Source organism: Pelodiscus sinensis, chromosome 10 (assembly GCF_052426305.1).
Source record: "Pelodiscus sinensis isolate ZL-2025 chromosome 10, ASM5242630v1, whole genome shotgun sequence".
NCBI lineage: Eukaryota > Metazoa > Chordata > Testudines > Trionychidae > Pelodiscus > Pelodiscus sinensis.
Window position 1 is genome coordinate 5815537 of NC_143061.1, and position 25167 is coordinate 5840703.

A 25167-nucleotide genomic window follows, 5' to 3' on the forward strand; every position below is an offset into this window, starting at 1 on the left:
CGATCTCATGTAAGATCGTCAGTGTTTCTGCGGAAATACTGTGCTGCTTCCGTTTGGGCAAAAGCCCTCTCGCGCAAATCATTTGCGCAAGAGGGCCAGTGTAAACAGCACAGAACTGTTTTCTGCAAAAAAAAGCCCCGATCGCGAAAATGGTGATCGGGGCTTTTTTACGGAAAACCGCGTCTAGATTGGCCACGGACGCTTTTCTGCAAAACGTGTAGTAGTAGTAGAGATTATGGCATTAGCTGGTCAGAATAAATGCTGGATCCTTGCCAGCCCGGGCCGCCTATTGCGTTGTCTTGCAAGGAGGTGCAAGCAAGAATGGCAGCTTGAGATAGGAAGCAAGGAATGATCTGCCTTCGAGGCCAGTGTTTCTCAATCAGTGGTACGAGTACTCAACTGAAATTTGGAGACAACTGAAGTTTTGTTTTAAGTTTTACAGTGCTTTATTATTTTTGTACTTTTTACACCCAAAAACTTCATCGCCTGCCCGGCTACGATGAAGTTGTTTAAAGACATATGTTGTAATGGTAGACAAAAATTGTGTGTGTCTGAAAACTGTAGCTACTGGGAGTACTTTTTTTTTTAGAAAAAGGGGTACTTTATAAAAAAAGGTTCAGAAACAGGGGTCTAGACCATTGCAGTGACAGTGCTTGTAGCAGGAAGAGTTGGACTAAGAGGAATTCCAGAGTGTTTTACAAAGTGCCTTTCTATGCAAGGGGGAGGCGCATTTTTGCCCCAGTGGCCATCGGCTTGCGTTAACTGTCACACCTGAGATGCTGTTTGAGCTCACCTATGTCCCCAAGGACATGCAGAGCACTGCAGATTGTGTGGAGAGGAGGCTCTTCTTGAGCACGTACATCTGCACCCTAGCACCACGTCTACACTGCCTCTTTTTTGCGGAAGATGCAATGCAAATGAAGTGGGCATTAGCAACTTCTCGCGCTTTATTTGCACATTCTCTTCCGATGCTTTTTGTGGAAGAGGTTTTTGTGCCAAAAAAAGCAGTGTAGACGGGTCCGTTTTGTGCAAAACCACTTATTCCTCAAAAAATGAGGTTTGCGGGTTCTTTGGGTTTTCTTTGCGCAAAACGGACGTGTCTACACTGCTTTGTTTAGCGCAAAAACCTCTTCCGCAAAAAGCATCGGAAAAGAATATGCAAATGAAGCGCAAGTTGCTGCTAATTCCCACTTCATTTGCATTGCATCTTCCACAAAAAAGAGGCAGTGTAGACGTAGCGCTAGATGATAAAGAACACACCAGGCCCTGGTGTAACAACCTCCAGCCACACTCTGAAAATGACACAAAGGCTTTTTCTGCGAGAGGCAGTGCAAATGAAGTGCGGATTAGCATCGTCTCGTGCTTCATTTGCATACTCTTTTGTTCCGTTTTTGCGCTAAAACAGGCAGTGTGGCCGTGACCGTTGTGTGCAAAAAGGCCATGGCCACACTGCCTGTTTCAGTGCAAAAACGGAATGAAAGAGTGTATGCAAACGAAGCATTTCATTTGCATTGACTAGTGCAGAAAAAGTCATCGTATAGACCAGGGGTTCTCAAACCGTGGGTCCCGACCCGCCGGGGGTGTTGCAAGCAACTTAGAAGGGGGTCACGGTATCACCAAGTTTGAGAACCCCTGGTGTAGACAAAGCCAAATGATTCAGTCTGGGAATTTCTCAGGCACTTTTTTTCTACATTTCAGAGCTTAGGTACTAGGGACGTTTCCACCCCCACTGCCCATTTCAGGCTGTAGGAGCTTGACTGTGGTTGTAGCACTGCAGGTGCTGCAGTCACTCATCTCAAGGAGAGAAGCATGCCTGGCCCGGACAGCTGCACACAAAGGGTCATGTTCTCTATTCCAAGAGGGACCATTTGTGCAGGGGGCAGATTTCTGGGGCATGAGAAGCTCATTAAATAGACTTAGGCACAAGTGTTCAGAAATCCCTTTGCTCCAACAGTTGGGCTTTTGCACAGGCCTGAGCTGCTGACCCCATGGAGTATTAAGACTGTTACCTTTCCCACAGCACTTGAAATTTACATGGGTGCACAACTGCATCGCTGCCGCACATGGGGTGAAGAGGAGTGCTCCTGTTAACATCAGCTCAACTGCTCCTCTGCAAAAAGCGGTAGCTGTATTTGCACGCGCGCGCTGAGGGTATGTCTACACTTGCACCCTCTTTCAAGAGGGCTGTCAATGCAGCTGCGCAAAATTACAAATGAAGCGCGGATTTGAATGTCCCACACTTCATTTGCATAATTGTGGACCGCCATTTTGAAATAACAAATGCTGCGTAGACGCTGTTATTTTGAAAGAAATCCCTTCTTCCGAAATAACCCTTACCCCTCAAAAAAAATGGTTTACCGCTTATTGTGGAAGAAGGGGTTTCTTTCAAAATAACCGCGTCTACACAGCGTTTGTTATTTTGAAATAGCGGCAGTCCACAATTATGCAAATGAAGTGTGGGAAATTCAACTCCTCGCTTCAGTTGTAATTTTGCTCAGCTGCATTTGTATCCCTCTCTCAAAAGAGGGTGCAAGTGCAGACATACCCTCAGTAGCACTGCTGAGGAGATGTAGGGCTGGCATGTCAGTCGGGGTGGAATTTCCACATTCCAGAGCAATAGTTATACCACTGTGTAGCATAGACCTGCTCCTAGAAGTGCTCTGCCCTTTTTACCAGTTGTCCGGTAACCTAAGGGATAACCATACCACAACAAGTTTACACCCATTACTCAAAAGACTTTTGTGCCCCATGCTCAGCTGAAAACAGCAAGGACCTCAAACGCTTGCAAGATCCGCAAGTCACCCTGCCCTACATAGCTCTTTCAGAGCCACAGCCCAAGCTGCAACTGTAGTAGGAACTGCAATTCTCCAGCTGCACAGAGGCTTTGGAAAGGAAACGTTCTTGGGTACCGAAAGCTAGAGCTCATTCTAGGCCATCAAGTTAAAAATTTCACACGTCTTTTTAGTTCAGTATTTTTACGGTAGCATGTTATAGAATTCATTTTAATACTTACCAATTCTAGCGCTCATGGGGATTTGGCTCATGCCTGGAGTAGTGACATAGGGCCCGCTCCTCATTGGGGCCAGCATATGCCTCAGTTTCTCTCATGTAAAGTGGAAACCCTGCTGCTGGGAAGGGTTACATGTGCTGGTGGTGAGCCCCACAAAGAGCAAGACCACATCTATGCAGTGCAAGCTCACACAGAACTTGTGGCAGAGTGTTTGTGCAAAGTGCTACGGAGGATTGGAGGCCTCCACTTGAACACACAGCAGTCACTATAGGAAATGCCTAGTTTGTCTTTAAAAAAGATTTGAGTACTGTACCAAGTAATCGGACATTACTTGCAGGCAGATGTTGTCTCATGTACACGTTACACCGACATGATTTCGTTTGGGAGTTAGATGGGATATATCAGGCTTCCTATTACCATGAGCAAGATTCTTAGGCACTGGGCCTCCAGCATGTCTCCAACCTAGGAGTGCTCTTCTTCCAGCCAGTCTTATCCATGCCGATGTTAAAACACTTTGAAAGAAATGTAGTTTGAGTCTATCCTGTGCCCTCTCCACTAGTAGGTCTGTAACTTTAAGAACAAGTAGTCCTACGGCCCCTTAGGGCATGTCTACTAAGGATGTTAAGGATCAGGCAGTTGACTAATTGAATAGTCTATGCATTTTTGAATCAACTATGACTAGTCAATAGGGTGCCTCCTCCTCTGAGGTGTAGCAACAGCCCTAGCGGCTGTCCCCAGCTGATCCTGGGCTCTGTGCCACACAAAGTACAGGATGCATCTGGTGCTGCTGCTTAGAAGTATCCCCTCTTCTTCCCTGCCTTGCTGCCTCTGAGAGAGGCAGCAAGGGGCGTGACTAGTGGACTATCAGACAGTGAACTAGCTCTTCACATCCCTAATGTCCACACAAGAAAACTTTTGAAATAATTAAAATCAATTTAATAACTCCTGAAATAAAAAATTGAAATAGCATGTCTATGCTACAAGGATGGCTTGAAATTATAGCATGAGGCAGGCTGTTAACATGGACACACTACCTTGAGTTTGTGCCCCAGGAAGCACTGCTGCGTAATTAGTCTGAATTACTCTGAGTAGTCCTGTTGAAATAGCAGTACTGAAGCATCTATGCTACTGCTATTTTGAAATTAGCATTATTCTGAGGAAAGCAGGAGTACAGCTGTCAAAACAAGCAGCCTGTTAGACATCTATGAGGGATGATCTAGAGAGTGCTTGGTCCTGCTGTGAGGGCAGGGGCCTGGATTCCATGACCTCGAGGTCCCTTCCAGTTGTAGTGTTCTAGGAAATAGGTTGAATTAATAAGCAGCAGGTCCACCCTACCAAGCCTAACTCCCTTGTCCTTTATTTTGAAATAAAGCCCTAGTATAGACCAGGACCTAGAGCAGGGCTACTCAACACCGGGCCTGTGGGCAGCCCATTTGTTTGGGGCCCATCTTGGGGTTTGGGTTTATGTGGGGCTCAACATGTGGCCTGCCTGTAGGAACCAAAACACAAACATAGTCAATAAAATGATCTTCTGTTGGTATGAGTTTTAGTAGTTCAACTCCTGGACTACTATGCTCATTAAGAGTGCTGCCGTAAGGGTGGAAATCAGGTAAATATGACATTTTATTAGTATCAGCAGAACTGAGGTCAATAGGGCCTGCATGTTGTGTAGTCCTGCCCATTGATGTGAAGCTATCTGCATGTGTGTATGTGTACACACACACACACACACACGAGAAACCACTTAAGTTGCAGCCCTGGGCATGTGCTGTGAGTATCATTGTAGCCCTGGCTTAGAGCATCATGAGCTTTTGTGGGCAAAACACACTGACTAGGCTAATGGCTAGAACACACCTAATGGCTGGAGGAGCCTTTACAGGCTGCATTACTACAAAACAACATCTCTCAGCCAGAGGTATGGCAGTCAAAGAAATGTAAAAGCTGACTTGCTAGAGATTCAGGACAGATGGTTAGTAGGTGTTACATGAGAGAAAAGCAGTTTACTGGAACAACTGCAGAAAGCGTGCTTCAGGAATCCTCTCAAAGCCTCATGACTTGTCTGTTAGTCTCATCTCAATTATTACAGTCAGGGAAGCAGAGACAAGTTTCCCCTCTTCCTTTCCTTTCCATGTCTATCCAGGCTGGAAGCCTCAAGTCCCAACCCACATGCTTCATTCCCTATATATGCTACAGCAATCAGCAAACAGCAATCAAACAGGCATGCTTTTGAGGAATCATTAGTTAACTGGCTTCTTTGCTTTAGTTCTGTTTCAGGAACACAGTTGCACCAGCATTCACTCTTTATATTTAGGTTTTCTTTCCAATCAAGTGTTTAGATTCTGTTACTCTGAATATGGGATATACAGCTGCAGCAAGCAAAGAGTGTTTGACACCACCAGGCCCTTTAAAAGCAAGTGCCCAACCCATAATACTGTAGTTTCTTGGCTGAGTTTCCCTTCACCCTCTTTCACAGATGGTAACGGTTTTAAAAATCTCAGGATTTCTCCATTAGGGATCCTATATACTGAGCTGTTACATGCTTTCCACACTGCAGCTTCACAGATCTCAGAAACTGGTACTCGAATGTCCATTCAGCAGAGCCCTGCATGGGACCGACTACTTTTTAATTGTGCTCACATCACTCCTGTTGCACAGAGCTCTACACCAGTTCCATGCAGGGTTCTAATCTAGAACTTGCTTTCCTGTCCCAGATTACTAACTCATGAGTACTTAATGAAGAATGGCAGCAAGACATGCACCAGGTCAGGCCCTTTAATCTGTCTGAGACAGGTGCCGAAGCACAAAAAAAAAAAAATAATAAATGATAAAACGTTCTGCATTTTTACAGCAAAAACCTACAGAAATTTATAGGGAAAAATATTTTTGTACATGGGGTAAAACGTTATAAATTCAAGACAACTCACAGACAAGGGGAAACTCCCACATCTAGCACTCATTTCTTTAAAAAGTTCACTTGAATAGCCAGGCAATCGAGCTGGCTCTTTGAAATGATAGTTACTTTTCCCAAGTGGCTCTCAGTTCTGCTTTGCATCTTGGAATGTCCTCAGAAGGCTCCGTGTCAAAACAAAGATGACAGAATAAAAACCTCAGAGTCCTTTCAGATAATGGGGGAAGGAAGAAAAAGGGACTGCTTAGTCGTTAAATTTAATCTTCTTCCCCTGTGGCTTCTGTTCTCCTCCTCCTCTGCCTCCCCGGAAGCCACCTCCTCTACCTGGAAAGAAATTGAAGAGATTAGGAATCAAAGCTGCATTTTGTCTGACTTGAATGTTCATACACCCTGACCCCACAGGAGCGTGGAAAGTGTTGGCAAACACAAGGGAAAGCAAGTTAGTAGCCTAGCATGCCACTTCAGATAAACTGTAAGTATGTGCCAGACCTGGGACTGTCAGGCAACAGATGCGATAAGCCAAAAAGACTGAAGTCGACAACATGCCAAGCTTTGGTTATATTTTCTTTGTACCTCCAAATCCTCCTCTGCCACCCCTTCCGCTGAATCCACCTCTGCCACCCCGTCCTCCTCCTCCTCCACGGCCGCCAAATCCACCACCTCGCTGGCCATCACCCTTGGGCTTAGCATAGTCGAGGGTCACTTTATTTCCATCAATCTCTCCATCCTCCATAGCTTCTTTAGCTGCTTTGGCATCTTCTGGGCAGCTGAAGTCCACAAAGCCAAATCTATGCAAGGCAATGAAAAGCAAGGTCACCCTCCACTGCAGCAAGCCACGCAATACAGTTCCACCCATCCCGATTAGCTTGCATGCTGAAGAGCTACACTGGAACATCTGCACTTCTCAGGCTGGGGAAGTGTGGCGCAGTTCAACACCATTTGACTCCCCACCATCCTATAAACCTCAAGTCATCTAAAGTTTAGTTTGTAGATACCCAATTATAGCTTTTAAATGTGCTGTATGAAGCAGGTTACGCTATACAAGGGAGGGGAGGAGGGGAGAGAGAGGGGAAATCTCACTAGTATTTCCATCTTCAAGCCATTTTAAAAGTTGGGAAACTGAGGAACAGAAGGTAAGTAACTACCTCAAGTTCACAGGGAAAGACTGGCAAAGCTATACTTGCCCACTAACAGTTACCACATTTCATTTCCCACAGCACTCAACAGGATGGCCTACATGTGCTTGTTCAAGAATACATATCCACAGAATGTCTCAGTGTTGGCTAATCACCAGTCTAAAGCCAAGGGTGAATATGCCAGCACTGTGCAATTAATATTCTTCTCGTGCGAATCCATAGGCTGCCACTGTTTCTATGGCAGGAAGGAGCTCATTGAGAAGAGGACAGTACGCTTTCACTGCTCACAGGTGTCATAAAATATCGCAAGTCCATTTCCTCTTAGCAACTCACTGCCAATGTTAGGAACCAACCCAGTGTCAGATTTTCCATTAACCTAGCTCTCTTCCAACAGCAAGTGACATATGCCATCTCCAGAGTTCAACATACCCTTTGGATGAGCCAGTGTCTCTGTCCATGACTATTCTGGCATTGACAGAACCTTCAAACGACTCCCTCAACGTCTCCTCGGTGGTGTCCTCAGAGAGGCCTTTGACAAACAGCGTTTTGGTTTGTTCTAAACAAGAAAACCCATTTTCAGATCAACCACTTTCGTAAAGTTTCTGCCTTAAGAAACACACATCAGGTTCCCAGCCAAGCTAACATCAAACCCTTTTATGTCAAACAAAGCTAATTGAACACTGGACTAATTGGGGAGGTCACAAAAACCACACACACAATGCTCCCATTGAACTCCTAGTGCACCAAACTTCGCTTAAAAGTACATAAGACTCCAGCGAAGTTATTTATGTAGCTGGAGTTGAATACACTGTCAACCTTCTGTGTCTAGTAAAAGCCTGGCCTAAGATATTTCTTTCAAGATTTTAAAAGTGTGGGTGGGAATTAGCAGTTTATGCCAAGACAATAAGTTGTCTTAGACTTGAAGAGTTTACAAAAAAAGTCAAAGGTAAACTCAAAGAATTTTTCATCAGTTCTCATATCACCTCTTAAGCCTCTCTTGCTTATCAGATGCTAGGAACAGTGAACCAACAAGTCTAATCCAGACCATTTGTTCATGAATTATTATACCATCTCAAAACCCACTTTAGGGCAGGATAAAGTACAGGGCACTTACGATTAAATCCTCCTCTGGCATTAAATCCTCCACCGCTTTTCTGTCCACCTGGTGCGCTGAATTCCAATCTGATTGTTCTACCTTCAATTTCTGTGTTGTTACAGGAATTCAAAGCTTCTTTAGCATCTTCAACTGTGGAAAATTCAACGAACGCATATCTAGGAGAGATAAATTCTAATCAGCCTGGAGACTTGTTGCCATATGGGACCTAAGTAGCATGGAACCAGTCACGCTGCCAATACCGAAATCTTTACTACAGGGCTAGATCACTTAACCAAAACGAATCCACTCTTACGCACCCTTTAGGCTTGCCCTGGACGTTTTGTGGCATCCTGATAGAAGAGGCTCTCTCAAACACTTCTTGAAGAGACTCTTCTGTTGCATTGTACGAGAGATTGTTCACAATTAACGTCTTTGACTCTCCACCTACTAGAAAAGAGAAAGACAGCTTAGAACTGCACATTGATACAAAGATTTACTGAACTAAACTCAGCAGCTTTTAGGAGAATGGAGCATTGAGGATTACCTTACTAAGTAAAGATATGTATCTGCCTCAGTCACCATGCAAAGGGAAGGCTCCTAAGCACAAGCTAGCCAATAATTCTCATGTGCTTGATTACCATTTAGCATACTGTATGTCAGGGTCATTGGTACCAGGACTAGCTAGACTGGTAGTCTCCAATCTTTTCATACCCAAGATCACTTTCCAAATGTCAGAACAAGCCAATATCTACTGCCCATCCTTCCAAGACCCCACCCCTTCCTTGAAGCTCCACCCTCTCTGTTATCCTCCTTTCCATCACTTGCTATCCCCAGCCCTTATACACTCTCGGAGTATGGCTACACACTGCTGCTTTTTTTCCCTCTTCTTTTTTCCCCGATTCTTCTGTAGGAAGAGGTTTTCCTGACATTTGGCCCGTCTAGATTGGGCCAAATGTCAGAAAACCCCCTTCTTTCAGAAGCCCCCTTAATCCTCATGGAACAAGGAACACAGGGATTACCAAAAGAGCAGGTTTGCTCTTCCGCTTAAAAAAAAAGGGGGGGGGGGGTGTGGAGGAGAGAGAAGAGGAGAGAACAAATGCGTCCCTGGATGCGGAAGAGTTTTTCCAGGATACCTCTTGGAATCCCAGAAAAACTCCTGCAGTCTAGCTGTACGTACCCTCACTGGGTTGAGACAGGATGTGTGGGCTCTGGGATAGGAATGAGGGGGAAGGGAGGAGGGGGAAGCACGGAAGGGGTGAGAGGTGCAAGCTTTGGGAGGGAATCTGGATGCAAGACAAGATGGAGAAGGGGATGCTGGCTCAGGGAAGGAGCTCCAGGCTTGTGGATGTGAGGGTGCAGGAGTTTGGGTTGGGGTATGTGAGGGGCTCAGTGCAGGGAGGTTGGGAGTATAATGGGCTCAGGACACAGATTTGCAGTGTGTGGATGGCGCAGAAGTGTTGTGGCAGAAGACTTGAGGATGAGAGAGGCTCAGGACAGGGGGTTCCAGTGTATATGATAGGCTCAGATCTAGGGTCGGGGGGAGGGGATGTGCAGGAGTGTTATGATGCTGCAGCCAGATGGGGGCTTGTTGGCCAGGCTTCATTTTTAAATAAAATATGTCACACAAAGTTTCAGCATTTTCTTTATTTATGAGAGGGGCGGGGAACCTGTTCTGAGTCAGGGGTCACTGATCCACAGAAAAGTCAGTTGGGGCCACACAAGTGAGATGCAAAAAAATAACTCCTCTAAAACTCCCCCAAGCCTCACTAATGTGGCCTCAACTGTGCTGGTGGGAGCAGGGGAATATGGTACTGCGGAAGGGTGCCAGTGGGAGTGGGGGTAGGGGCTCCCCCCCCACACACATTCCCCGCAGAGGAAGAAGTTCCGGCACGCTCCTCCTCTGCGAACTCCTACCTCACCCCATGCAGCAAAATCCCAGCATGCCACAGATCTGTGTTGTGGTACCGTGCCGGCTGTTTGGGGAGGGAGAACAGACAGTGAACTTCCTGAAACCCCGGAAGTGGAGCGCAGGTGCCGGACTTCCTCCATTGTCACTGGAGGTAGTAGTGGGGCTTCTTGGGGGTGGGGAGAAATGGGGAGGCCCCGAATGCCTCGCAATCGACTGGTTGAGCCCACCTAATCAACCAGTCAATTGCGATTGACGGGTTGGTGACCATGGAGCTAGACTGTTCAGAACTGAACTCTCTGTATAACTTAAATCCTTTTGAAATTTCGTAAGAAGGGTTTAAATGCTCATTTGTGCAAGATGCTGAATTGACAGCCCTCAAAGTAAATCCTCAAATCTAACACACACTCTTTAGGTCAAAGTCTAAAGAAAGAAGGTACTTATTTCACCAGGTCAAACACAACAGGGACAGGAGCCTGAAGTATGAATTGATGGACCCACTAATAGGAACATTAGGATTTCTGGTGAACTGCTATGATTTGCTTGGGATAGGAGAACATCTTACCTGACCTCTGTTAATCTGTCTTGGTTATCATGCACCTTTAGCTCATTACAGTGCCATATAAATACCTTTTTGTGTCTCTTGTTGGCTCTTCTCGCCGGTGTAGTCTAAGATGATGGCACGACCCTCGATTTCAGTGCCCTGCTTCTCCTCTAGTGCCTTGTCTGCCTCAGCTTCTGTTTTAAACTCTATATAGGCAATCCTACAATAGTGAAGAAAGCAGATGAACTAACCATTTCTTTTAAGAGTTGAATACACTCAAAAAAGTTAAAACCCAAACAATGCTTTTTAGGACAAGTAGTACAGAATTTCACTATTGTCAGCAGCTCTTGGAGAGCAAAAAGACACTAGTTAAGAATAAAGAGCCTGGGGAAAGTTTACATGTGAAATAAAATGCCACAAGTTATCACATACCCTTTACTGCTCCCATCCTTGCCAGCCACTAGTCTGATTTCTAGTGCATCTTCAAAGACTTCTCTCAATTCATCCTGAGTTATACGGTAAGGCAGGTTCTTCACAAAGAGCGTTCTGGCATCTCTCTCTACAAGAGAAAAAAAAATATATATATATTTTTTAAATTGAGCTTCTCTAGCACACTGTGGACCGGCGAAAAACTTGTTTGTTCAGTTCTTTTAGATCTAACCTGCCAGCTCCAGGAAAACCAGAGTAATTCATGTATGTCACCAGACTACAGTGAAGTTGATACTCATTTGTGACAATTATAATTTTACTCATTAAGGTCTAAATATGGCAGAGATGTTTCTACCTTTTGGTTTGTTGCTGACATGAACATTCCCCCAAGATGATATGGACAGTATCTGAAGTCTGCCTCCATACTTGAGACATACATCTAAAATTCTTATTCCACTTTAGTTGAACACAATTTAAGATTTCAAAAGTCAGCCTCCATTAATTTCATCTAATTCCTTAGACACTTTGAAAATCTCAGTCCTTGAAAACAAGGTTCTGACAGGAAGTGGTGAATTTATACAACCAGAACCTGTTACGTCAACTTACATTAGTTTAATCTTTGTTAATAAGAAACGTTAACCAAGAGGTACAATTTCTTCTCTGAATAGTATGAAGATACAACAAAACTATGGATTTAAAGCCATTTCTGCAGGTTTTACTACAATCACCAACCAGAACAGGCCAGTGGCAGACAGTCACTGTGGCTCGCTAACCATGACAACATATATTACCCGGAATTCTAACAGATAAATAACAAAAATTAGTTTTCAAACCTTTCTTTGTTTCTTTATTGGTTTCTTTACTCCTTGCTCTCTCCAATTTGATTTCCAAACCCATGAATTTCTTCCCATTGAATTCAAGGGATTTATCCAGATCCTCAGCGGATGAGAAGTCTACATAGCCAAACCGCCTGAAAGAAGAATATAATAGCTATACTGAACTTTGGAGAGTGTCAACACATTGTGGCTAGTAAGGATGTGTCTACACTACACTGTAAATCATGGTCTGTGCAACCAGGGCTTATGGACTTGCTGTTCCAAGGCCATGCTTGAACATCCTCATTGCATTGTAAACCTGAGCTGATTGCTGAGCTTCTGATTACAGACATGCTAATGTACCCATCCTGTAAAAATGAAAAGGACTTGGGGGACCTCAGTCCTGCTTGCTGACTGATACGAGTTAGACTGATGTGTGCATGTGAATAGAAAGGGGACTAAGTGCAGTCCTGATTGAAGTTTGAACTCAAGTGCCGTGTACACATTCCATTAAGAGTCAACTTCAAGAAAAGTGCTAATGACTGAAGTTTACAGAAGCCTCAAACTATGAACAGTACATAATTAATCGTAGTCAGAAGAGTTGTGCTCCTAGAATTGCGATACTAAGACAAACATGTCTTCAGACTGGAACTCAGAGTTTAGAGATGGAAATGCATAAGATCAGTTACATCTCAACTACTAGATGTGCTGGTTTAGGTCTTTATCCTGTATTCAAACTGACAGATTTCCTGTGCCTTCCTTTAAAATCACTTAACTGTTTTCAACATCTGCAAAATGGATATGCTTACCCAAGTGATAGAACTAATAAGAATTGGTTGACTAGTACTAAATATTTAAAAAACACCCACACACAAGTTGCCCTGCCCCCCGCCCCCGAAAGGTGACTCTTAAGAAAGTGTAATAGTTTGGATTAAGCTGCCCAATTAAGAGCTATATGTAAATGGCCTAAAATGAATATTGAACCCTTCCTCTTTAGTACGGACATGCAGCTTGAAGCAGCAACCAGCCCCTGGAGAAAGCGCTACTTTGTTCAGAGCAGCATGAAGCTCAACTTGGCCCAACAGTTCCACATACTATCCAATGACCATTAAACATACAAACAGAAAGTGGCAGCAGAATAAATTAAAAGCTTACTTGGAACCACCAATTCTGACTTCCAGCACTGGAAGGTTTTTTTTGCCAAAGAATTCCTTGATGGCAGTCTTCAATTCCTCATAGTCCTTGCTGGCATTCAAGTTTCCCATGAACAGGGAAAAAGCTGAAGCAGTTTCTTTAGGGGGAAAAAAAGTTCAATTAGGCATGCAGGATGATAAATTGAAGGCATTTCACTATAAAGGACTACAGCACATCAGTTTGCTTAAGTCACATCAGACTTCAGTATTAAGTCCCTAAACTCATCATTTGTGCTGGCAGCACTATATAAAAGTTAAGGACATTAAAGTTAATGCATTTAAATATGTAATTGTATAACTGCCGAAAGTTTCAGCTGTTACACACGTGTAGGGGTGGGGAGAAGGAACAGCGAGTGAGCATATGCTTCCCAGGAGCTGGTGGTGGGGAAGCCGGCTTTTAAGACAGCTCCTGTGCTGCTGCCTCCAATACAGAGGCAGCAGCATCAGTGGGATGGGGGGTTGTGTGTAACTATGTAAATTTTCACAGCCCTAGTAAAAGCCAAAGATTTCAAACCCTATAGCGCAAATTCCCCAGCTATTACTTTAAATGAAGAAAGTTTTGAACATTCACGCTGGAGCAATACAGTTAGACTTTCAGCAGCACAAGCGTAACATTTCAGGATACTCCACGCAGCAAACTTACCTTCAGTTCTCTTTTTCTTGGCTTCTGGGACAGTTTTTTGCTTGGGCATTTCCTTCTTACGTTTTCCAGGAACTTCCTTCACAGGTTCTGCAGTACAGGAAAACACATCATAAGGATCTTAGAATAAAAGGCAGGCACCTGGTGCAACACCTTCCACTCCCGGTCATGCTGGATCAGTACTTGACTATCTTGAGAAACTTTCATTGTGATTTTCATCACATCAGGTCGATTACATTTTCATCATTTCCAAGACAGGGGTGGACATACTTTTTGCCTATCGTTCCTGTATACTGCAGCAGGGATTCACACAAGCATAAAACATTCAAACTCACCTTCCTCCTCGTCATCGTCGTCCTCCTCGTCATCATCCTCATCGTCGTCATCATCGTCGTCCTCATCCTCAGAGTCTGCCTTTGCTTTCACTGGAGCAGCTTTCACCGGTGCAGCTTTCTTTCCTTTTGCTATGCTTGTGTCCATTGCCTCATCTTCAGAGTCTGAAATATCAAAGCAAATATCTTTCTTAGGAATGGTTTGATTCATGGGCAACTGAACAAGGATTCTCTACCCTCATTCCCCTCGAGTATCATGGGGCATGCTTCTCGTCCTTTCGTGTTGTCCATTTCAGTCTGTAAGCGCTTTGGGGGCAGGGACTCAGTGTATTTTACAGTGCTTAATACACAACTGGATTGAGGACCCAAAGAGGTCTCTTAGCCCACATCTGCATTGCAATAAATATACTTGCAGCTGGTCATCTGACACAGGCCACACGTGGACATTTTATTGCAGTGTAGATGTATATTCTATACTTCCATTTGAAGCACTCAGTAGGTAAATAGCAATAGGAAATAATTGTTACAATGCCAAGACACTTCTTTGTTTTATTTCTACATGTCAGTAGTCAGTAAAATCAGATCTGCTGTATGTGAAAGACAAGTAAACTGGTTTTAATAATACAAAGAGCTCGATATTTTATTAATGCCACAGCCTCTGAGTTCAAGTCAACTCAAAACTGGTGTATAGATTTATAATTACAAAATGCAATCTTCCCATAATCAGCGAAGCATACATACCATCTTCCTCATCCTCCTCTTCATCATCATCCTCCTCTTCATCATCATCAGATTCTTGTTTTGCGGGTACTGCCACAGGTTTTGCTGGTACAGGCTTTTTGGCTGAAGGCTTTACAGGCATTGCTACTTCCTCCTCTGAAACAAGAATTTATCATTCACTAGTCTGCGTCTACAAAGGAGCATTTATCCTGTTAATTCAGGTTCGCCCAAGGAACACTCAGATGTTGGTACAGAAAGCTGTGAAAAAGCATGGAACGAAGCATTGGCTTGAACCATGCACAACAAAGAGCCCATGAGTGTTGCCTGTAATCTTTTCCATCCATGTGTTTTTCTTCCCATGTGCAATAATTTTTTATATGCACTAAGGCATGTGCTAATGTGCACTACCAATAAAACAAAAACCTAGCAGTGGGCACTGTTAACCAGTTAGGCAGCACTAGAATCTCTCCTGAGCAGCCACACAAGTGCCCAGCTCACAGGGAACACTGGAGACAATGCAGTATTTCTCCAATCAGCTCTCCTACTTTTAACTGAGATCTGACCTCTCTACCCCTTACCTTTGCGACACAAATCCCATGCCTCATTTAAGAGCCGCCAATTGTGCTGAACTGTGATCAGGACAAGTAGGAGCTATTTGGGATGAGGTAGTTTTGTTCAAAAATGATAAAGCATTTAACAGAAAAGTGACTTTTGACTTGCCAGAATCATCTTCATCCTCCTCACTGTCATCATCATCCTCGTCCTCCTCCTCATCCTCCTCTTCCATCACTTTTTTCTTTGCATTTTTTCCATTTTTAGCTCCTTTGGCTGGAGTGGGAACTGCTTTCTTGGCTTGTGTAGCAACTGCCTTCTTGGCTGGAGTGGCAACTGCCTTCTTGGCCGGAGTGGCAGCCTTTTTGCCAGGTGTAGCTGCTGCTTTTGGGGTTACCACCTTCTTCTGAGGAACACCCTTAGGGAAACAAGACAAATCCAATGAGCATACGCAACTCCTAAATTGATTGTTCAGCTAATGAATGATATCACTACCCATCCCACCACAACCACCTATCCCACCACAACCATTCAGCAAGCTAGCTCTTCTAATGGAGTACCTAGAAAGAGGGCCAAGGACTATACCATAAAGCCACCTTGGCGGCTCACCACGAACTAAACGACTGTCCTTCATTTACATATAAAATATAAATCTCCCTGTTACATATGAACTTGTGCCACACCTATGCCTGTTTCTGCAACCCCCACCCCGCCGCCGCTTCCCTCCACATCTTGGACCTCTTGTGGTGGTGGGGTTAGCAAGTGCAAAGAGAAACCAATATTAAAAGTGCTTGGTAAGCGCTGAGTATTACCAGGTACCCTTACTAACAGCTACTTTGTTTGTGATAAAATACCCATAGCTAGCAACTCTTGAGTATTCGAGGGATGTAAAAATGTAAACCCATAGCCACTAAAAATAATGAATTACATGTGCTGCATGCACTGCGATATAAAACTTATATTGCAAAGCCCAAGCAAAGCCTCCCTTGGAGTGGAGCCAGCAGAAACTGCTGCTGGTCCCACTCCCAGGGAGAAGGCTCTGTTGCCAGCCCTGCTCCTGGGAGCCATCGTGTAAGTAGCAGGGGGGGGAACCGCCATGGACAGCACTTGCTCCGGTGGTCCTGGCACAGCTCCCTGTCCTGGATAGGCGGGAAGGTGCTCCAGCCCCCACCAGTTAACCGGAACTAATAAACCTCAGCCGTTACAGATGAGGCTTACCGGATAAGCTTTTACATCCCAGTATTCTCCCCTAGCTTTATGGGAAAAGAACAAATTGGAAAATAATTAGTTCGCTGAAGTGTTTCCTCAATACACTCAAAGCTTTACAGTGCTACATTTGAAGTCACTGTCTCACTTAATCTATTTATTCCTCTATTTCATTCAGTGAAGGCTTCTGAGTTGTGTTTCTCAAATGATTAATTTTCAGTAACGTGTAACTGAATAGTTGCGTAATGGCATCATTTTTTTAAGCAGATACATGACTATTCGATAGTCCCTGGGGTGGAGCCGGTATCCAGAGCACTCCAGCCCCACACCTGGGCAGCCCCCGTGCCACTTTGCCCCCCCCCCTTACTGTCTGATATGGGGGCAAAAGTGCAGAGCAGCAGCAACCCCTGTCTGTGGGGAGATCCGAATTCCCTACAGAACTGCCTCTGCTTCATAACAAAGGCCGGGGGGGGGGGGGGGGCGGGGGGGGGAAGAGAAGAGGAGGGGCGCCACTTGTAGCTGACAGGATTAACTGGTAAACTTAGGCTTTTTAGTTAATTGTTTAGTTAACTACGTGTCGACATCCCAATTCCCAAAGTAACATATAGCAAGCTAGAATCCAGATGTAAAATGATCACCTCTTCCTCACTGCTGTCTTCTTCCTCGGAGGACTCCTCCTCCTCGCTATCATCTACATCTTTTGGGGGGGGAGGAGCCACTTTCTTCTGTTTGGCTTGATTCTTCGGACTCTGGAAGAACGCACATGAGAGGTCACCCACTTAAGTTTCCATTGTAGAGAAATATATTTTTTTAAACGTAAAGTACCCCAAAGCCATAAAACACTTTAAGTCAAGATCCATTTTGACTTTTTCGCAAAACTGCTTCCAAACCGGCCTTGCACGCGGGTGATTACAACGGGAGGGGGGGGGACCCCTGCACGTCCATATCAAACCTAGGAACCTGCTGGCCTGTGTCCCCCGCATTAGGGCCCAGGCGCTTCCCACACCACGTGACACGAGCCACAGGGCGACTGCAGAAATTATTTTTTTACTGGACCAACTCCTGCGGGGGGGAGGGGGGAGGAATAAGCCACGCGGAGCGCAAACCCGCCGAGGCTGCGGTGTGCGCGCAGGCGCAGAGCTTTAATGAGACAGTGGATGGGGGGGGGGGGAAATCCCTGGTGTATAGACACGCTGCCCCCCCCCCCCTTCAGACAGGGCCAAGCCCGCCCCCTATCGCGGCTCGTGCAGCTGGGGCCTCGCAAGCGCCGGGCGCCACAAAGGGCCTGGAACCACGCGGGACAGGCCGCGCCGCGTGCTCGCCGCGCCGGGGACACCACGTGGCCGCCCCACGCAGCCTGAGGCCTTCCCATCCGGCAGCGCGCGCCTCCGGCTCCGCCCCCCTCCTCTCCCCAGCGCGCGCGCGCCGACCCTCTGGCTTCCGCCGCGAGCCCCGAGGGGGAGCCTAGAAACAACTCCCCCCCCCCCAACGGCCGTAGAGGGGCCTAGAAACCGCCCCGAACGCAGCGGCGCGGACCGCACCAAACCTAACGGGGGAGGGGGGAGGCACCATCCCCCCCCCTTAGGGAGTCCCGAAACCCCCGCGCCAAGCGGCCTCTTCCCTCCCCCCTCCGGGCTGGGGCCTGGCCGAGTCCGCCCGGGCCTTCGGCTCGCCGCGCTGGGGCCTAACGGCCGCGGGGCCCCCGGGCCTGGCGCGCGCCGCGGGCCTCACCTTGGCGATCTTTACCATGATGGCGGCGGGGCGGCGCGGGCCGATCCGGGTGCGACAGGCGGCGGCGGGAGCAGCGACTCGACTGTGTGCTGCGCTGAAGTGAAAGAGTGAGCGCCGCCCCTCCCCCAGCCTCCCCCCTTGCTTATGCTTCGCTCCGCCCCCCATGGTCCCGCTCGGCCAACCCCTACGCGCGTCGCGCTTAGCTCCGCACGCCCGCCCAATCGCCGGGCTCCGAGGGGGGGGCATTCACACCAATCCGCGCGGGCTTGCCACCGGCCAATGGGAGCGCGCGTTACAGCGAGAGGTCCTGCCCGTTGGGGAGGAGGGGCAATATAGCCAATAGGCGGCTGCGCGCGGATGGGGTTCGGATGGGGGAGGGGATGGGGAAAAGGAAGGGCGCAGCACGTGGCTCTGGGGGAACCACGTGCGTCTGGGACTTCACGCTGCGAGCACAGGGGTCGGGTCCTTACCCCATGGCGGGGGAAATGGTGGGAGACAGGAAGAGCCTGGGGCCGGCGATCAACCCAACCCTAGGGGCATGTGGCTGCATAGGAACCCCCGCCCAGGGACTAGGACAGGGCGATTTGCGCTGCTGATGACTTAGAGAGGGAGGTTTCTTAGTGATCTACACTCTTTTATGCTGCTGCCCATCACCATGGTATCTGGGTTCCTTACAGTAGCAAAGTTCCTCACATATAATCAGGGTCAAATCTTGACTTTGGATAAGGACTCCCCCCTTTGTTTTGGTTTGTGAGAGTTTAAGATTAACCTATTTTCTCTCTCCCAATTTTCTTCCTTTTCTTTTCCCTTCCTTCTTTATCCATCTTGCTCCTCAGTACTCTGTTTCTATCTTGTTCTTTGGAGGGGTAAGTCAACAATGCGAGTGAAGATGTAGTTGTAGAACAGCTAGTCATTCCTGTGCTAGTTTTAATCTAGTTTAGGTAACAGTGGCACAAGTTAGCAATCGGAATGCATACCCAGGCTGCCCAGCTAGGCTAGTCTGTGATGAAGCCTTTGCCACCACTGTCCGGCTACGGTAGACTGTCATGTCTAGACTGTCATGATTTTCCGGAAATGCTTTTAACGGAAAAGTTTTCCGTTAAAAGCATGTTCGGAACAGAGCGTCTAGATTGGCACGGACGCTTTTCCGCAAAAGCACTTTTAGGCCAATCTAGACGCGCTTTTGCACAAAAAAGCTCTGATCGCCATGTTCGTGATCGGGGCTTTTTTGCGCAAAACTAATCTCAGCTGTCTACACTGGCCTTTTTGCGCAAAAGGGACTTTTGCTCGAACGGGAGCAGCATAGTATTTCCACAAAAAGCACTGATTTCTTACAGTAGGAAGTCAGTGCTTTTGCGGAAATTCAAGCGGCCAGTGTAGACAACTGGCAAGTTTTTCCGGAAAAGCTGCTGATTTTCTGGAAAAACTGACCAGTCGAGACACAGCCTCCATGTGTGCTTTACTGTCTTTGGTTACCAGTGCTACAAATCACACTGTCACTTGCAGTATGTATAGACATACCTGCGGAACACAGGCCAGACTGTGGGTTATGCTCACTTCCAATGGCAAGTGAGATAATTTTGCATGGGCAGTGGGTGACGCTTCCCCTGGGGGAGGTTAGCTCCGTGTCCAGTCTTCACCATAGCATTACTGACCCTGTCCACACTCCACCTCAGGTCCCCCCCCCCCCAGCCCCCATGCTTCACTCCTGCTGCTGCTGCTCACCACATCCTTCTCACTCCTCCCCCCACTGCTCGCTTCCTCACGTGCTGCCTGCCACTTCCCTCCTCACCCCTGGCACAGCGGGGATGGAGCATGTGGCGGAGAAGAGGGACACAGCAAGTGGTGGGGACTTACTGAGGAAGGGATGGGGGGGAGGGAGCAATAGAGTAAATGAGGAAAACTCACCAGGAAGCACAGCTACAGCAGGAGGTTAGGGTCTTGGGGAAGAGACGGTGCATCCATGAACCAGGTGGAAGGCAGTGATGGCCGCCCCCTGCCTATCACACTCACCACCCTGTGCAATCTTGAATTTAGATGGCATAAAAAGTAAGAGCCGTGGCACATAAGAACGCCTAGACCAAAGGCCCATCTAGCCCAGTGTCCTGTCTTCTGACAGTGGCCAATGCCAGGTGCCCCAAAGGGAATGAACAGACCAGTGATCTATCCCTCATAGACTTGGAGGGTGCCTCTAGACTGGCAAGATTTTGTCTAGGGTGCCTCTAGACTGGCAAGCTGTCTACACTGGCCGCTTGAATTTGCGCAGGAGCGCTGACTTTGTAATGTACAAAATCAGTGCTTTTTGCACAAATACTTTCCCGCTCCCGCTCGGGAAAAAGCCCTCTTGTGTAAGAATACTTGTGCAAGAGGGCCAGTGTAGACAGGGAAGAACTGTTTTGAGCAAAAAAGCCCCGATGGCTAAAATGGCGATCAGGGCTTTGTTGCGCAAAATCGCGTCTAGACTGGCCACGGATGCTTTTGTGCAAAAGCACTTTTTGTGCAAAAGCATCCATGCCAATCTAGACACGCTTTTGTGGAAATACTTTTAACGGAAAAACTTTTCTGTTAAAAGTATTTCCGCAAAATCATGCCAGTCTAGACGCAGCCATAGGCTTTTAAGGTCAGAAGGGACCATTATGATCATCTAGTCTGACCCCCTGCACAACGCAGGCTACACAATCTCACCCACCCACTCCTGAAATAATCCGCTCACCTATATCTCAGATATGGTTTAAAGACCCCAAGATGCAGAGAATCTTCCAGCAAGTGACCCGTGCCCCATGCTACAGAGGAAGGTGAAAAACCTCCAGGGCCTCTGCCAATCTACCCTGGAGGAAAATTCCTTCCTGACCCCAACTATAGCGATCAGCTAAACCCTGAGCATGTGGGCAAGACTCACCAGCCAGATACTATAGAGAACCTTTCCTGGGTAACTCCTATCATCCCTCCATTGGCCAATTTACCATTGATAGTGAAAGGTCAATTAGTTACCAAGATCATGTTATGTCATCAAACCATCCCCTTCATAAACCCATCCCTTGTCACCCATTCCTAGCTTCTGACAAACAGAGGCTTGGGACACCACCCCTACTCATCCTGGCTAATAGCCATCGATGGGCCTAACCTCCATGAATTTATCTAGCTCTTTTCTGAACCCTGTTAAAGTCCTGGTCTTCGCAACGTCCTCTGGCAGGGAGTTCCACAGGTTGACAGTGAAGAAAAACTTCATGGTTTGTTTTAAACCTGTTACCTATTAATTTCATTTGGCAACCGCCTAGTTCTTGTGTTATGGAAAAGAGAAAATAACAGTTCTTTATTCATTTTTTCCACACCAGTCATGCTTTTATAAAACTCTATCATGGACCCTCCTTAGTCATCTCTTTACATGCAGATGACAGATTCCATTATACACACTAAATAATCTTTGCTGTTGGTAGATCCTATTTTGTACAAAACAGCTAAGATTTCACAGTGCAACCTGTATAAATCCAGTACATTTTAGCTGACAACACTGTCGAGAGCCCATTAGGCATGGCACTCTTCAAACAGAGTGGCTACGTCTACACTGGCCCCTTTTCCGGAAGGGGCATGTAAATTTCACTAGTCGTCGTAGGGAAATCCGCGGGGGATTTAAATATCCCCCGCGGCATTTAAATAAAAATGTCCGCCGCTTTTTTCCGGCTTTTAAAAAAGCCGGAAAAGAGCGTCTAGACTGGCCCCGATCCTCCGGAAAAAGTGCCCTTTTCCAGAGGCTCTTATTCCTACTTCCTCTTATTTCTTATTCAAAGTAGGAATAAGAGCCTCCGGAAAAGGGCACTTTTTCCAGAGGATCGGGGCCAGTCTAGACGCTCTTTTCCGGCTTTTTTAAAAGCCGGAAAAAAGCGGCGGACATTTTTATTTAAATGCCGCGGGGGATATTTAAATCCCCCGCGGATTTCCCTACGACGACTAGTGAAATTTACATGCCCCTTCCGGAAAAGGGGCCAGTGTAGACGTAGCCAGTGAGAAGCAATCCCCGTCTCAAACAGCTTAATCTATAAAATGTCACCCCTATCTGGAAGTGTAGACATATCCTTACAACACCTTCTGTCAGTGACACCTATCACTTCATTTTCTGTGACATCACAACTCCCTAGGACGTATTAGTCACTATATTCTCCATCTCTGTGGCATTAATTCCCCGCCCACTCTGTACCGGAAGGCTGCAATGTAACAACTTTAACCAACTCAACATGTAAGTAGAGAGTGTGACAGAAAAAGGAAGATTGCATCTGCCTGACATGCAAATCAGTTAAATCTGCAAGGGGCTGGAGTTTAAATCTCTCACTCAGGGTTTTCCAGGAGGAGGCGTCAGAACCTCTCTTTTTAATTTTAAAATCATAAAAACAGGTTTTTTGGCCCAAAATATAAGGCAGGAGGCAGATCTTCATAACCCACGAGTTGCTTGAGCTGACGAATGCAGAGAAGCTGTGAGCATAGTTAACATTCCCTTGAGATGAAGGGGAAAGAATTTCTCACTTTTCTTGTCGCTATTATTTTATTCTTTCTGGGGATTTACAGCGGATGGAAAAGGGCAAAACTGTAATTCAGCACAGGCTTGTCTTTACTAGGACACTAAATTGTGTCTAACAATGTTTTTAATTATGGTAGAGGGCCTGCTGCTGGCCATGTCTGACTCAACAGGGCACAAAAGGACAAGCCGTGGTCAAAGCAAGCATCATGTTGCAAGTGGTGGGTAGACCGGGAGGCCAGTAGATTTTCTCCTGAACTGACAAAATGTTGACTATCATTTGCCCATGTCTGTGCTAGGGATGTCAAATCCCATTTCATTGGTTAACCAGTCAACCATGTTTAACTGGTTAATTGATTAAAGAGGGACAGGTGGGGGGTGCCTGGGTCGGAGCTGCTGTAGCCTTGCCAGGGCAGTCCCTTCCTGTGCCTCCCCTCATCCCCCTCAGATGCAGGCAGGAGCTGTTTCTGCCCAGCCCTATCTGTGGTGGGCCCAGGTGTATTGCAGTCGGGGCTTCGGTTGTTGTGCCCAGGCCGGCTGCGGCCAAGACAACCGGAGCAGCCTCTGCCTGCGACAACCCAGGCCCGTTGCAGGCAGGGGCTGCTCTGGATGAGCAGCCCCTGTCTGTGGCTGGCCTCCTGTGGGTCTGGAGCAGCCCCTTGCCCACAGTAGTCAGGGAACTACTCCAGCCCCCACCAGCTAACCTTTCACATCCCTAGTCTATGCCGACTCATCACCATCAGTCAGCTAGATCAGTGGTATATTGAAACTTACAAGCAGCAAGGGGCTCTTTAAGGTACCTCCTGCAGGTCTGTGTAATGTAATTAGTAACCAATCAGGATGATTTTACTATGGTATTGACCAATTGTAGCTGATAAAATGATACTTGGCCAGTCATTTTGCTTCAAGAATAATTATAGACATATAAAATAGTAAATGAAACAATGAATTCAAACTGCTTGGTTCTTTGGGGTAATGTTGTTTGCTACTTTGGCTTCTGAACCACTAAGGTCTGAGTATTGCTGAGCAAGGTAGTTGCAGAAGTGAGGAAATGCAAACCTGGATTTGCATACAGCAGGTTTCACATGTCGGAATTAGTTCGCTCTCTGGTCCATATTCACTGGTGTCATTGTTTAACCTTGACAGCTGGGTGTCCAGAAGGCAACAATGCCAGGTGTTTGGCTGCATGGTACACAGGGAATTCCTGTCGCTGGCTTGTGCCTAGGGTTGTACCAAATTCATGGTCCATTTTGGTCAATTTCACAGTCCTAGGATTTTTAAAATAATGCATTCATTATTTCAGCTATTTAAATCTGAAATTTCAGTGTTGTAATTGTAGAGGTTCTGACCCAAAAAGGGGTGTGTGTGTATGGGGGGGGGGGGTCATAAGGTTTTGTAGGGGGGGTTGTAGTATTGCTATCCTCATTTCTGTGCTGCTGCTGGAGAAGGCACTGTCTTCAAGGTTGGGCAGCTGGAGAGCGGCAGCTGCTGCCTGGGAGCCCAGCTCTGAAGGCAGTCACAGCCAGCAGCAGCAGAGAAGTAAGGATGGCCTGGTATGGTACTGCTACTCTCCTGTGCTGCTGCCTGCAGAGCTGGGCCCTAGGTCAGTAGCTGCCACTTTCCGGCCACCAGGCTCTGAAGAAGTAAGGGTGGCAATACGGCAATTGCCCTAAAATAACCTTGTGACCCCTTGCAACTCCATTTTGAGTTAAGACCCCCAATCTGAGAGAGGCTGGTCTCCCCCTGAAATACATACAGTAGAGGGTAAAAGCTCTGTAGCATGACCAGATTTCACACAGGGATACCAGATTTCACCATCTGACACATTTTTTCATGGCTGTGAATTTGGCAAGATGCTATTTATTCACAGAGGCCCATCTACAGTACACCACCACATTGCTGGAGCTGGTTGTCAAGTTGGAAATTTTAGCATCATCTGATAATGCAGTTTGGTCTCATCTCACTGCAAGACTGGAGGGTTTTAACCATATTGACCAAGAAGTAACTGGATCCTAGAACACAGTAGATTTCCATGGAGGATTCGGACCTTTCTCGGTGTCTCTCTGTCTTAAAAGTTTCCATTGTTGTTCTAGTAGTACATTTTGTAATACATTTGCAGACCTTCTTGCTGGTCTTTATACTCCCCTCTCCTAAACTTGCTCATCCTCTCCCTCTAAAGGACAGCTTCAATCACATTTTACCGGTAATCTATTACTGTAACTATCCAGATATCAACTGTGATTAAAAGTGCATGTTCATTTTGTCCTCCTACCCCGCCGTGTCATTATTTACCCTGCGCTCATCTCTTTATGCAATAGTGCTGGAGCCCATTCACACAGAAATAATCTATAATAACTCATTTACTTTTCCCAGTCTATGCTGTTTGTTTATGTTTCTGCATTTCAAAAACCACAGTTAGAGAAACCAGACTTGTTAGTT

At 46.5% G+C, this 25167-nt stretch overlaps 1 protein-coding gene and 2 non-coding genes across 3 annotated transcripts; all 3 read right to left on the minus strand.

Annotated features, from left to right (window-relative positions):
* Positions 1-5768: 5768 nt before the first annotated feature.
* On the minus strand, positions 5769-18353 carry NUCLEOLIN (nucleolin multifunctional protein). Its single transcript, XM_075938157.2, has 15 exons — positions 18219-18353; positions 17126-17236; positions 15450-15699; positions 14751-14885; positions 14013-14174; positions 13681-13767; positions 13000-13135; positions 11863-11999; positions 11033-11159; positions 10687-10820; positions 8468-8597; positions 8169-8326; positions 7484-7610; positions 6492-6706; positions 5769-6242 (listed from the first exon to the last, which is right to left on the minus strand). The coding sequence occupies exons 1-15, from the start codon at positions 18234-18236 to the stop codon at positions 6163-6165; spliced, it is 2007 nt and encodes a 668-aa protein (XP_075794272.2). The 5' UTR covers positions 18237-18353; the 3' UTR covers positions 5769-6162.
* On the minus strand, positions 13209-13273 carry LOC112547429 (small nucleolar RNA SNORD82). Its single transcript, XR_003091172.1, has one exon. It is a non-coding gene; the product is annotated as a small nucleolar RNA SNORD82 (small nucleolar RNA).
* LOC112547432 (small nucleolar RNA SNORD20) lies at positions 13849-13929 on the minus strand. Its single transcript, XR_003091176.3, has one exon. It is a non-coding gene; the product is annotated as a small nucleolar RNA SNORD20 (small nucleolar RNA).
* Positions 18354-25167: the final 6814 nt, after the last annotated feature.

Coding starts and splice junctions, on each gene's coding strand:
- NUCLEOLIN (XM_075938157.2), bottom strand. Junction 14,175..14,750: donor AGAGGAGGATGAGGAAGATG/GTATGTATGCTT, acceptor TTGATATTTCAG/ACTCTGAAGATGAGGCAATG. Junction 6,707..7,483: donor GACACTGGCTCATCCAAAGG/GTATGTTGAACT, acceptor TGCCTTGCATAG/ATTTGGCTTTGTGGACTTCA.